Genomic DNA, 13081 nt, shown 5'->3' with positions numbered 1-13081 from the left:
GGCCCACAAACACCGCTCCTCGGTTGAGGAGTCGGACCCCGTGAAGGGTGCACTTGCCTCCCGGACTAGGTAGTCCTATTACCCCTTCCCGGACAAGGCAGTCTCCGGGGGCCACATGCTGCCACTGAAAGATTTCAGGGCGCACCAGGGGTTGCCCAATAGCGGGGCCCCTACCTTGAGGTTGGCTTCCGCCATCCTGCATGGAGGAATCACGCTGGCTAAGGCAGCGCTCCAAACGTCAAACGACGCTGCTACCGCGGCGGGTAGGGCCATAGCCCCCACAAGTTCCATGAGGACCTGCTCATGGTTGCTGCCATCAGGCCTGTCCAGGAGGTGCAGCAATCTATCCAGAATACCTGGATCCAGGAGACTAGTATGCCGCCCTCGCCCTACAAGGACACATACTTCACGGGTCCATCCTCCAGAGCCAACAGGGGCTGGCTCCTACTACCAATTTACAGCCTGCCCCTTGGCCTATCTTCGGCTCCAAGGGTGTTCACAACTTGCATGGTGGTAATGGCGGCCAACCTCAGGCAATAGGGTGTGCAAATCTTTCCCTACCCGGACGATTGGTTGATAGGGGGTAGGTCCAGGTTCCTAGTGCAGGTCAGCGCGATTTACGCTGCTCCACATGCAGCAGGCTGGGTCTGCTCATAAACGAACAGACGTCCACTGACCCCAGTGAAACGCATAGAGTTCCTTGGGGCCACCCTGGATGCTCCCCAGGCCAGAACCTTCCTGTGTCAGCCATGTTTTCAGGTGCTGGTCTCTAGCATCTCCCAGCTGCACCGATACTCCACGACAACAGCCAGGCACTGCCTACTGCTGTTAGGCCACGTGGCGGCCTGCACATACATAGTGAGGCTAGCTCGCCTGAGGCACAGGCCGATTCAGGCATGGTTGGCCTCGGTATATGTGCCAAGCAAACACCCACTGAACTGGGTGGTCCAGTTCCCTGCCCGCCCTAGCCTCCCTGGACTGGTAGAGATTCCCCAGGGCAGTAGGGAAGGGCGTTCCCTTCATGGAACTGATCCCGTCGGTCACCTTAAGTTCTGACGGCTCGTATGTGGGATGGGAGCCCACATGGGTGCCAACCTGAACACTCGGGGGCTCTGGTCAGTGGAGGAAAAGTGCTTGCAGGTCACCGTGGGGGAGCTGAGAGCCATTCGCCTAGCGTGCAGGCTGTTCCTCCGATCCCTGACAGGCAGAGTGGTGCAGGCACTGCCGGACAACACTGCAGCCATTTTAAATGAAGGGACAGGGAGGGGCGTCCTCCCTGCCTCTCTGCGAGGAAACTACCCGTCCGTGGGGTTTTGCCATGAGGCGCGACTCCGCTGGACTGTATGTCATCTCATGGGGTGAGGAGTGACGAGGCAGATCGCCTCAACAGGTTGTTTCTACCCCACCACGACTAGTTGCTGCACTCAGGGATAGTGACTGCGATCCTCTGGAAGTGGGGTGTCCCCCAACCGGATCTGTTCGTGTCGGTTTGGAATGTGCAGTGCCAAGGCTCGGTTGTTGTTGAGACTGGGTTGCTTTCAGATACATTCCTCAGTAATGGGACAGGGACCCTCAGGTACACATTCCCGCCCACTCCACTCCTGCCAAAGGTCTTACTGAACATAAACAGAGGCACGGTGGATGTCATATTCACGACTCAGGCCTGACCGAGCCAGCGCTGGCTCAGCATGCTGCTGGACCTTTCGTTCGCCCCGCCCATGGGGCTCCCGAGGTGGCATGACCATCTCTCCCAGGACCACAGTGCCCTGTTGCACCCGGTCCTGGATTCCCTGCAGCTCACGGCCTGGAGGCTCTGTGGCTGACAGAGGTAGGGGGGCCTGCTCGATGCAGGTCCCACAACTCCTGCTGGGCAGCAGGGACCCTTCTACATGGGTCGTGTATCAAACTAAGTGGTCATGGTTTACCTCTTGGGCGGAATCCCGGGGCATTCCGCCAGCCTCTTGCCTCTGTAGCCGACCCTGGAGTACTCCAGGGTCTGGTGCTGGTCTAGTTGACGGTCCACTTGGCAGCTATTTTGGCCTTCCATTACCCGCTAGTGGGGAGATCCCCATTCTCCCATCTCACGTTGGTCAGTGTGCTTAAGGGGGTGGAGAGGCGGTATCCCTAGGTCCGCAACCTGGTGCCTCCCTGGGATATCAGCCTGGTCCTCTCGAGACTCATAGGGCCCTCCCCCTTGGAACCCGTGGTTTCATGCCCTCTGCCACGCTTCGTGGACGGTAGCCTTCCGGGGCGGTCATTACCTCAGCTTGGGGGGTCTCCAAACTTAAGGCCTTGACCTCGGAGCCCCCTTATACACTCTTCTATATGGATAAACTGCAGTGCAGGCCATGCCGGCCTCCTAGCCTGGGTTGGTTTCTGAACCTCATTGTAATCACGATTGATCTCCCCTGTGTTTCCCAAACCGCGCGGTCTGGGTTTGGAGATGGCATTCGCCAGACGCGAGACGAGCCCTGGCCTGTTACATCGAAGACGCGGCCGTTCCAGAAATTGGCGCAGCTCCTCGCCGTGGCGTGGGACCGGATGAAAGGATCACCGGTCTCCACCCAGCACATCTCCGCCTGGATCACATCCTGCATCAAGTGCTGCTACGAGCAGGCGGATGTGCCGCTGCCGGGTGTCATCACAGTGCATTCACCCAGAGCTAAGGCCTCGTCTGTGGCTTTTCTGGACAGGGTGCCCCTGCAGGACGTCTGCAAAGCAGCCGCCTGGTCATTGGTGCACACCTTCATGTCCCACTACCCATCGTGCAGCAGGCAAGAGAGGACGTAGGATTCGGCAGAGCCGTGCTGAGGACAGCTCACCGGTAACTCCTACCCACCTCCGAGGTATGGCTGTTAGTCACCTATATTGGAATGGACATGAGCAAGCACTCGAAGATAGAAAACAAGGTTACTTACCAGTAACTGATGTTCTTTGAGATGTGTTGCTCATGTCCATTGCACACCCACCCCCGTCCCCGCTGTCGGAGTTGGCGGAAAGAAGGGACTGAGGGGGCGTAGGGCCGGCAGTGCCTCATATACCGCGGCATGAGTGTGGGACTCCAGGGGGCACCAGAGCCGGCCCTACGGGGTCTGCTAAGGGGAAAAAAGTTCCGGGAACCGTGCACTGTGGGCGTGCACTCACCTATAGTGGAATGGACATGAGCAACACAGCTCGAAGAACATCAGTTACTAGTAAATATCCCTGTTTTCAAGTCCTTCTCCCATCTAGTCTGTCTTGGAGCAGTTCCTCGGAAACTCCGCAGCTCATGAAATCCTTTTGTATGACATCCCCCCATCTAGTTGTGGGTTCCCCGATCCTTCTCTTACCTTCCACTTCCAAGTTCAGCACTTTGATCCCTGTTTGTTCTTCTGACCTTCTTCTCACACACCCGCACCTGTTCCGTTTCTCCGCATGAATCTCACTGCAGTAACAGACCATCGGGCGTGTCCTGGGCTGCACAAGTCTGATACAGTCTTCAGGGTTCTAGGGCCCGATTCTGAAAAGCTTCAGTCACACAATTAAGGGTGTCAGGATCAGGCCCCTGCACGTTCGCCCTGCAGTGCCTGCAGAACTCACCCTCTGCCCTGGTCTCTGCAGGGAGAGCTGAGCAGCAGCAGCAGCAGTTTTTGCTCTTTCCTGAATTCGACCATAGAGATTTTGACGTCAACGTGTGGAGCCAGGAGTGTGGCATTATCTCTAGAGGTGAGAGGCTCCACCCCCTGAATGTGCCCTGCTGGCTAGGGCCCTGCCCCGTGCCCTGCAGCCCGGAGCCCTGCCTGCTGCTAAGCCGGTTTAGGAGTCTCACTGCGGGTGACAGATACTCTTCAGAAAATATCTGTGCCCTCCACTGGTGGGTGGGTGTGTGTGTGCATATGTGTCCTCTAGTGGTGTAGGTGGTGTGCGTCCACACGCCCTCTAGTGAGATGTGTGCACGTTTCTTTGTCCACCCTTTAGTGTTCAGAACTGTTGTATTGTGCATCAGAAGCCCCATACTGCTAATAGTTAATGGGGATTCTCCTTCAGCTCATCAGTCTGGGTCTCTCCCCACTCTGCCATACCTTTCTGACCTCGGCAGCTGTGGGCTTGTGATAATGTTATGCCCTGGGAAGGAGGGATGAAGGAGCGGGTGACGAAGAAGGAATGACAAAGGGTTCCAGCCGCTCTTGGCTTTGTAAAGGGTTCCCCTCTGAGAGCACTGCAGCCTCCTGAGCTGGGAGAGGCTGTGACGCCCGATGTCCCTAAGACACATCACTGTCCCCTGTGAACACATGGGACGTGGCGCTTGAGCCACCAGACTCCTTACTTCCAGGGTGTTTCCTTTCCTCTCCCCAGGAAGTGATTCATACTTTCAGTACCCTCATAAACAACACCTCTGTCTGGGACAGCATGAGCGAGGGGGAGGTGGCATCGGCCGTGGACGTCCTGCTGCAAAGCATGGAGACGGCCGTGCTGGCCACTGCGCGCAGGTCTCCGGAGAGGATGACACAGAGCGTGACAACAGAGTCTATGGGTGAGGGGAGTATGGGTGGCTCTCAGCGCTGCCTGCTGGCTGCCGGGAGATCCGGGGTTCTACACTGGGCCCCAAATCCACTGGAAGTTGGAGCCGAAATATCTGTGTGGCTGTGAGACTGTAGTGAACACAGACACGGAGCTGCCCTGACCCGGCCCAGGAAATAGAGCCCAGCCCTGCCAGTGCCCCCGGGAGCAACAGCAACTGCTTGAGAAGGGGTTAAATACAACACTTAGCAATCCAGAATGGGGGCTTTACGCCCCGCCGCCCCCGGGGGTACTCCCCTTGCTGGGCACAGCATCCCCAGGGAGACACAGACACAATGTGGGAAGGGGGCACGGAGGGGTGGCCAATGGGACTCAGAGGGGGGAGCTCCAAACTTCCCCCTCCCCCAGTGGGGAAAGAGCCCTGGAGCCCCACCACACCAAGTGGCGTGGGAGGGGGCATGGAGCTTGCCCAGCCGGGACGGATTCCCAGGAAAGTGGTTTCACAGCGAGGGGCTCTGTCATTTCCCCCTCCCCCCTGCAGCTGTTCAGACATGGCTCGTCACAGGGGACTGCAGCCAGGACAGCGAGGTCTTCAGGCTGAGCGCTCACAGGGAGACGATGGACGCCCACTGCAATACAGTCACTGGGGCAGCCACACAAGGTACCATCCTGGGGATGGAGACACCCAGAGCCCAAACCACAGCACAGAGCCATTCCCAGGCACCGAACCCAGACCGGGTTCCCCCATTCCTCCCTCCCCAGGGATCTGCAGGCTGGGACCCTCACCTCTGTCTCTAGCACCAGAGTGCTCCTTCTCAGGCTGTGGGGCTGTGAGCTGTGCAGACCCCTTTGTTCCCAGCTGCCCTACAGCTTGAGCTCCAAGCAGTGAGGGGCTGCGGGGTCTGAGGGGAGGCAGCTAATGCAAGGGTCTCTGGTAGGACATGGGCCCAGAGAACGGAAAGAGCAGGGACCCCCGAATGGGATGAGAGGGGACCAGGGTGACATGTACCCTCAGCTGCCACATTCAGGCTGGTGGCCCCTAGTCCTCCAGCACCAGGGAAAGCTCGTCCCTGGTCAGCCCCTCTGACTGGTCTCACTGAGAAAAATGATATAATCATCTCTGCTTCCTGCAGCCAAAAGCTTCCAGCCAGACGTGTTCCTGGGGTCTCCGAGAGAGGAGGTGGCATGGTCCAGTGGCGAAACCTTATGAGTTGTGGCCAGGACTCCTGGGTTCCATTCCCAGCTCTGCCATGGGCTCACTGGGATCCCTGGTTGCTGGGTACCTGGCTGGCTCATTCTTTGCCATAGCGTCTCCATCTCCTCTCCCAGCAGGTCTGACGGCTGTTGCTGTTTTTATTTCTTACTCCACACTGGGCTCCATCATCAACAGGAGACTTCTCAGCCAGGGAAATCCACCAGCTGGTGGGACGCTGGGGAATAGTCACCTCAACTCCAGGGTGGTGAGTGGGGCCTTCGGAGGCAGGAGACACATTCACCTCTCCAGACCTGCAAAATTCACCCTGTACCACAGCCAGGTCTGTTACTGTGTGTATAGACACGTGCTAACCCAAACAAGGCTCTGTGCTCCCATGGGGATGAGGATGATTCTGTTGTGTTTCCAGGACATACAAACGAAGGAAGAGTCTCTCTGTGTCTACTGGAAATTCGTGGACGGGGAAGGCACCTGGTCTCGGGACGGCTGCACCGTTCTGCACGTGAACAGCACTCACACCACCTGTAGCTGCGACCATCTCTCCAGCTTCGCCCTCCGTATGGCTCCCACCGCAGTGACGGTATCTCGGTGTTAGACTCGGATCGCAGGGCGGGACTCTCAGCGCCAGCCGCACTCTGCCATTGCTTGGGCAAAACTGTCACTGCAGTGACTGGAGGCTTTGGTGGGAAAAGGCTGAGTAGGGTGGTGGTGATTCTCCTTTGCTGTGTTACAGGAGAGTTACACACTGACCGTCATCACCTACGTGGCACTGACCCTCTCCCTGCTCTGCCTCCTCTTCGCCATCCTCACCTTCCTGCTGTGCCGCTCCATCCGCAACGTCAGCACCTCCATCCACCTGCAGCTCTGCCTCTGCCTCTTCCTGGCCGACCTGCTCTTCCTCACCGCCGTGACCCGCACCAGCAGTCGGGTACGGCCTGCTCAGCTCCCAGGCCCCGGTTATCACCTGCTCTGTCCCTCTGCTTGCAGCGAGGCAGGGGTGTGTGGTTTGAACCCCTTTGTGCTCCCTGGATTCTGGGCTGGGCAAGATCTGGGCCAGATTCCCAGGGGGTTTTTCCACCCCCCTTTAGGCCCCTTTATGCTGGACACAGGAACCTCAGTCTCTCCATCCCCAGGACTTCGGCCAGTTCTGGGTCACATTCTCCCTGTGTCTCAACCTTTCCTACGTGACTTGCCCAAGGTCACCCTGGGAATCCCAGGAACCTGCTGAGTCCCAGGAACCTGCTGTCTCTGGGTCAGGGAGTCGTATAACTGGAGAGCCGTGTTAACCAGAATCCCGGTGTGACCCCCCAGGCAGGTCTGTCCCATACTCAGCATTTCCCCTCCCAGCCACAGTGTCCCTGAGCTCTCTGTCTCCCCCAGGTGGCGTGTGCTGCTATTGCTGGCTTCCTGCAATACCTCTTCCTGGCCTGCTTCACCTGGATGTTCCTGGAGGGGCTGCATCTCTTCCTCACCATCAGGAACCCGAAGGTCGAGAATTACACCAGCGCTGGCAGGTTCAAGAAGAGATACATGTACCCGTTCGGCTACGGATTCCCGGCCCTGGTGGTGGTTATTTCTGCAGTCCTGAATCCTGAAGGCTATGGATCTCCCCAATAGTAAGTGCAGCGTCCATCCTGACACGGAGCTGGGACGTGGCTTCCCTGCTGGGTCGCATGAGCTCACCCAGGTCTGTATTTAACCTAGATTTCCCTGCTCACCCTGCCTGGGAGATGAACATCCCTGCTGGGACCCTGCCCCCTCCCCAGTAGTCCTAAGGTGCCCCTAGTGCAGTGGGGCGTTGGGCACCTGTCGTACACCTACAGTCCTCACCACACTGATGATGAGCAAGAACAAGGCAGAAAGGTCCCAGCTTGGCTCCCAGGTCCCAGGCTTTGCTTCTGGTGCTGGAGGGTAGAAAAAACGTACCTTCTTACTGTGTGCAAATCCTTGCCGGTTCCTCTCTAAAGTGATCACCTCCACTAACCTAGGGAGTTGTGTGTTCTAGGCTCCCCCGGCAAGATCCTCAGCGGGTGTAAATCAGTGTAGCTCCACTTCCTTCAGTGTAGCAAGGCTGCTTTACATCAGCGGTGTTTCCGGCTTCCATCGATGCTACAAGCATCCACCTGAGCGGGTCAGTGGAGGGGCTGGCAGAAGAAGGGGTAACAGAAAGCAGGAGATGCGGCAGTGGATGGCGAGGGCTGACAAAGGGGAGCAGTCACATTCATGTCACCACGTTGTTGTTTGCTGGTTAATGCCTTTCTTCTTCCTTCCTACCTGCAGTTGCTGGCTCAGCCAGGAGAAAGGCTTTCATTGGAGCTTCCTGGGTCCAGTCTGTGTCATAATCCTGGTGGGTATTTCCCAGAACCACATGGCCCTGTTCACGTCTCACCTCTGTGGCCCCACTGATTTCAGTGAATCAGGAAGGAGAACGGGACCCACAGAAACCCAAGGAACGACCCAGTTAGGTCCCACTGAGCCCATCCGCTTGGGCCTGTCTTGGGATTAGTCCCTTGCTATATCTGAGCCAGATCCTGCTCTCAGAGACACCAGTGTAAACCCAGAATAACTATTGACCCCACCGGAAACTGGAGTGGCTCCATATTTGTGCTCAGAGTTAATCTGGCCTCTGGGAGCCCATTGATTTATCTCAGCCCTAGCTGTGCCATCACCTCTGTGCATGGGGAGGGACGGAGAACTGCCACGGGAGATTACAGGGGAGGGGATGATTCCCCTGGATGATTCCCACCTGGACTCCCCACTAGTTCAGCAGTGTTCAGATCCGTCCCCTGGGATCGTTCTCTGCCTCAGCTGGGCTCCCTTGCCCCGGAAGGGACATTTTACAGGAAATATTTCCTGCCATTTCCACAGATAAATGCAGCATTCTTTCTCCTGATCCTGTGCATCCTGAGAAACAAACACACCTCCCTCAGAGACCACAGGTGAGAAGGCAATGAAACAATGGAGGAGGGTCAGATCCCTTGGTTTGGAAGGTCCTTGGCACAGGGAAGGTGTGGGGATTGCAGGAAGGGGACCACGTATTTAGGATCCACAGGAACATGTTGGTCCCATGGGTTGGTCCTGCTTTGAGCAGGCGGTTGAACTAGATATCTCCTGAGGTGCCTTCCAACCTCCATCTTCTATCATTCTAAATTCCCATTGTGTTCACATTGACAATACCCTTGTCCCACACAGTAAAGCAGGGGCCGGTAGCTCTGTCCGACACTGCCCAGACCCTCCTGACGCAATTGCTGTCCACAGGATAATTGTAATGAGATCTCTCCATGTGCCTTTATCCAGGTTACTGACCTTTAAAGCCATTGCCCAGCTCTTCATTCTGGGCTGCCCGTGGATCTTTGCTCTCTTAAAAGTTGGCCCAGCAGCCACAGTCATGGAGTATTTATTCACCATCAGCTACAGCCTGCAGGGAGCCTTCATCTTTCTGGTGCACTGTCTCCTCAATCGCCAGGTAATGCCCATGGTCCTTCATCACCCACCCAGTGCCTTCACCGGCCTAGTGGTGGCCATGTCTGATTTCCTCAGGGTTAGTGACCTGATGCAGTGACCGTGTCCCTGACTCTCTAGGTGAGAGAAGAGTACCAGAGGTGGATCAAGAGCGTCCGAACATTCGGCACAAAATCTCAGACATACGATGTATCGATGTCCACTGTCCGCACTGCCGACACCAAGATGATAAGAGGTCCTCTGCTCTGTTCCAATACCAGCCTGTGAGACAGTCATCTCTAGCTTGGTCTCATTATTGCTGAAAATGCGCTTTGCTTCCCGAGTGATCCAGGATTTGTTGTAAGGCTGGTGGGAACGTCATTGAGCGTGTCAGGGAGAGTCGGTCACTTTTGAGGGATATCCTAGATGTCTTAGGCACCAGCACAGAATGCCTTTTCCTGCCACCTCCACATTTCCTTCCCTTGGCTCTCCTGAGAACTTCAGGGGTCACTCACTGTAGACTGGGAAGTGTTGGCTTTTGCAGTGTAACGTCTCCTGGGATTGAAACTTCGTCAGTGTGGATGACTCATCCCCTATGAGCAGTGATCACCGTGAAGAATTTCTCTTGGCTCCACTATTCTTATGGGTCAGAATTCAGCAGCTTTGTATGTCGCCTCCCAGAGACAAGCTACCAGTTAGCACATCACATTCTAGTGGAATCTATCTCCATGTTTCTGCTTTTTTTGCCAGACATAACCCTTCTGCCAGGTGGAGTCAGCAGCAACCACCAGTTCAATACCGCAGGGTTCCAGTACAAAACAGGCAGGACCTGCTGGAGCCCCCACCCAGTAACCTAGGAAAACGTATCACCACCTCAGGCCCTGCTAAGAGCCAGAATTTCTCCTCTCACAAGCACAGAGTCTGTGTCTAACAAAAGAGAACTTTTAATAAAAAGAGAAATGGAACTTGGCATTATTCTGGGAAAATACCACAACCACAACTCGAAAGCATGTGACCGTGAGCAAATCCCAGCCCAGAATCCATTGGCCGGTGTCCTTTGCCTCAGTTTTTCCCCTTGCATGGTGAAAGTCCAACAAATGCTGCTTGAACCTGCCTTTGCCCTCTCCATCCACTGCACCCCACTCACAGCTGCTTTCCTTGGTGAGCAAAGGCCCAGAGTTCAGAGGTGCGTTCACATGAGTTCCCCTCCCGCCAGAGGAGTGGGGAAGATGGCATTAGAAATGCCTCAGCTACTGCTGCCGCCTTCTATGCAACTTAGGTCTGGTCTGCATGACAGACCTATATTGGTATGACTACGTCATTTGGAATGTGAAAAATCTACTTCCCTAAGTGACGTAGTTATACTGACCTATCACCCCATGTAGACAATGCCGTGTCAGCAAGAGAGCTTCTCCTGTCGACGCAGCTACCAGCTCTCGGGAAGGTGGATTGATTAAGCCAATAGGAGAAGCTCTCTCCCGTCGGTTTAGAGCATCTTCATTAAAGCACTACAGTGCCGATGCAGCATTTTAAGTGTAGACGTACCCTGAGGTTCAGCAGCTAGACCTGGTTATCAGTGATTTCAGGTCTAATGATCACTTAACAAAACAAAGACTCTCATTTGAGTCGAATCAGCGGTGTCTTGAAACAGGGCGGAAGGAGAAAGTTAAACGGCAGCTAGGCTTCTTTTGGCAGAGCCCACATCACTGGGTACAAAGACCTGTCTTCACGCAATCAGGATCACAACATGCCACTACCCCTGCACTCAGTACTCAAGTGATTAGTCACCCAGCACTAGCCAAAACTGATCACTTTGGCAAAGCAATTCCCACTACTGAATTCCTAGGCAGAGCAGGTGGGCTTTGCAAAAACAGCCTGTTCCTGAAGTCTTCCCCCCCCCCAGGGTGACACACTGCACCCCAAAGCAGCACCCTGTGAACCCCATATTCATACTTTCAGTGTGGCTGTAATAGATCATACTAAGCAGGCCAGATAAATATCTGATGAAAGGTCAGAATATCTTAAACCCATTGTGCTGTCCAAATACGTGTAGCGTCAGTGTGTATCAAGTTATGAGATTTTGCTGCATAATTCTTAGAGAAATATGCTGTATGTTTAAGATTCTCTTCTACCAGGGCAGTAGCCCCCGCCAAGCAGAGTATGAAGTGACTATTCTCCAGCAGGGAATCTGCAACGGGATACAAAGGATTTACAATACAGTGACAGCAGTGCAAGACTGTACAATGGAGATTGCTCAACTCTATGACTCAGTCGCACGAGATGACACCACGGGGGTGGGATGGAGCAATCTTGTGAGTCAGCAGAGCCCACCTGGACATGCCTGTACTCATGTCTACTAGGCGTATGGTCAAAAGATATGAAATAAGGGACAAGGGCTGCATGCCTTGGCCTTTCTCCTCCACACCTATACTGGAAGCAATGAGAGCATTGAGAGACAAAGACTTCGGCAGGAGACTAGTGCCTAGTTTCAGGGAGAAGCTTGTGCATTGAGAACTACAACATCCAGTGAGGTGAGAAAGATTGCTTTATCTAGAGCCTACCTGGTGTTATCAGGATTAAGATTTAGATTGTGTGTTTATCTTTATTTTCTTTGGTACCAATCTTTTTGCCTACCACTTATGCTCACTGAAAATCCAGCTTTCTGCAGTTAATAAATCTGTTTTATATTTTAAGCAGCACAGTGCCTTTCAGCTGAAGTGTTTGGGAAATGTCAGTTAAGTTAAAAGCTTGTTTGTGTCCTCTTGTCACAGGGCCATCCTCTCCGGCCCTGTCGCTGCTGTCCTTCCTCGGGTCCGACTCCAGGGGAGGCCACAGCGCCTTCCTGTATGGGGAACAGTTAGCTCTCTTCTGTGGGTCCTAGCCCATCCCTCAGGCAGAGCGGTCAAGCAAACAGTCTATCGCCCTGGACCTCAGGCAGGGCGGGTGAACAAACAGTCAATTGCTCCAGCCCTTGGGCAGGGCGAGCAAGCAAGCAGTTAATTGCTCCTCTCTCTGGAGTGGCAGGGAGGAGGAGGGTCTCCCGGGGTAGCTTGGGAAGAGGGGAGGGGGACACAGGCCCACCCGTCTCCACTGCGTCCCAACCCAGGGCCCTAGTAGTGGCAAAGTCGTTGCCACTCAGTCGGCGGGGCTCCTGCCACAACACGTCGACAAGGCTTGCCCCTCTCTCAGCCACTGCCTTTGGCTGTCCCTGGGCCACTTCCTCCCCGTATCCTCAGATACCTGTCTCCTCAGGGTCCTTGGGATCACAGGGATACTCGGTCCGTGGTAGGCCTGCCAGTCCCTCTGCGTCCACAGGTGGCAGGGCGGGAAGTTCCTTTCCTCTAGGTCACAGGGGTCTTGGGATGGCTCGGCTTCAGGCAGCTCGTTCAGGTCCTGTCCGGTCTCTGGGGCTCGGCGTCAGGCAGCTCCTCCAGGTCCTACCCGGCCTTCGAGGATATCTCCCACCTGAGCTGCTCGGGGGTCTCGGTCCATTCCTGGGGCTCTGGTAGTTCAGTCCAGGTATCATAGAATCATAGAATATTAGAGTTGGAAGGGACCTCAGGAGGTCATCTAGTCCAACCCCCTGCTCAAAGCAGGACTAACCTCTGCTATATCATCCCAACCAGGGCTTTGTCAAGCCTCAGCTTAAAAACCTCTAAGGATGGAGATTCCACCACCTCCCTAGGTAACCCATTCCAGTGCTTCACCACCCTCCTAGTGGAAAAACTTTTTCCTAATGTCCAACCTAGACCTCCCGCCCTGCAACTTGAGACCATTGCTCCTTGTTCTATCATCTGCCACCACCGAGAACAGCCTAGCCCCATCCTCCCTGGAACCCCCTTTCAGGTAGTTAAAGGCAGCTATCAAATCCCCCTTTTCTTCTCTTTTGCAGACTAAATAAGCCCAGTTCCCTCAGCCTCTCCTCAT

At 55.1% G+C, this 13081-nt stretch overlaps 1 protein-coding gene across 2 annotated transcripts; it reads left to right on the top strand.

Annotated features, from left to right (window-relative positions):
• The first annotated feature begins 3447 nt into the window (after positions 1-3447).
• LOC137167272 (adhesion G protein-coupled receptor E3-like) lies at positions 3448-11850 on the top strand. 2 transcript variants are annotated; one of them, XM_067569366.1, is made up of 11 exons: positions 3448-3705; positions 4336-4513; positions 5042-5161; positions 5833-6035; positions 6123-6293; positions 6447-6641; positions 7094-7329; positions 7994-8060; positions 8582-8652; positions 9011-9179; positions 9296-11850. In XM_067569366.1, exons 2-11 carry the CDS (start codon positions 4390-4392, stop codon positions 9440-9442), a joined length of 1503 nt encoding a protein of 500 aa, XP_067425467.1. In that variant the 5' UTR covers positions 3448-3705; positions 4336-4389; the 3' UTR covers positions 9443-11850. The 2 variants fall into 2 exon arrangements, with proteins under 2 accessions (XP_067425467.1, XP_067425466.1); XM_067569365.1 differs by having other exon boundaries at positions 5830-6035.
• Positions 11851-13081: the final 1231 nt, after the last annotated feature.

The sequence above is a fragment of the Emydura macquarii genome, unplaced genomic scaffold, assembly GCF_026122565.2.
Source record: "Emydura macquarii macquarii isolate MOO-44397 ecotype Brisbane River unplaced genomic scaffold, CSIRO-AGI_Emac_v2 contig_2901, whole genome shotgun sequence".
Lineage (NCBI taxonomy): Eukaryota > Metazoa > Chordata > Testudines > Chelidae > Emydura > Emydura macquarii.
The sequence above is the reverse complement of the archived record's forward strand: the minus strand, read 5'-3'. Positions and strand labels throughout refer to the sequence as shown.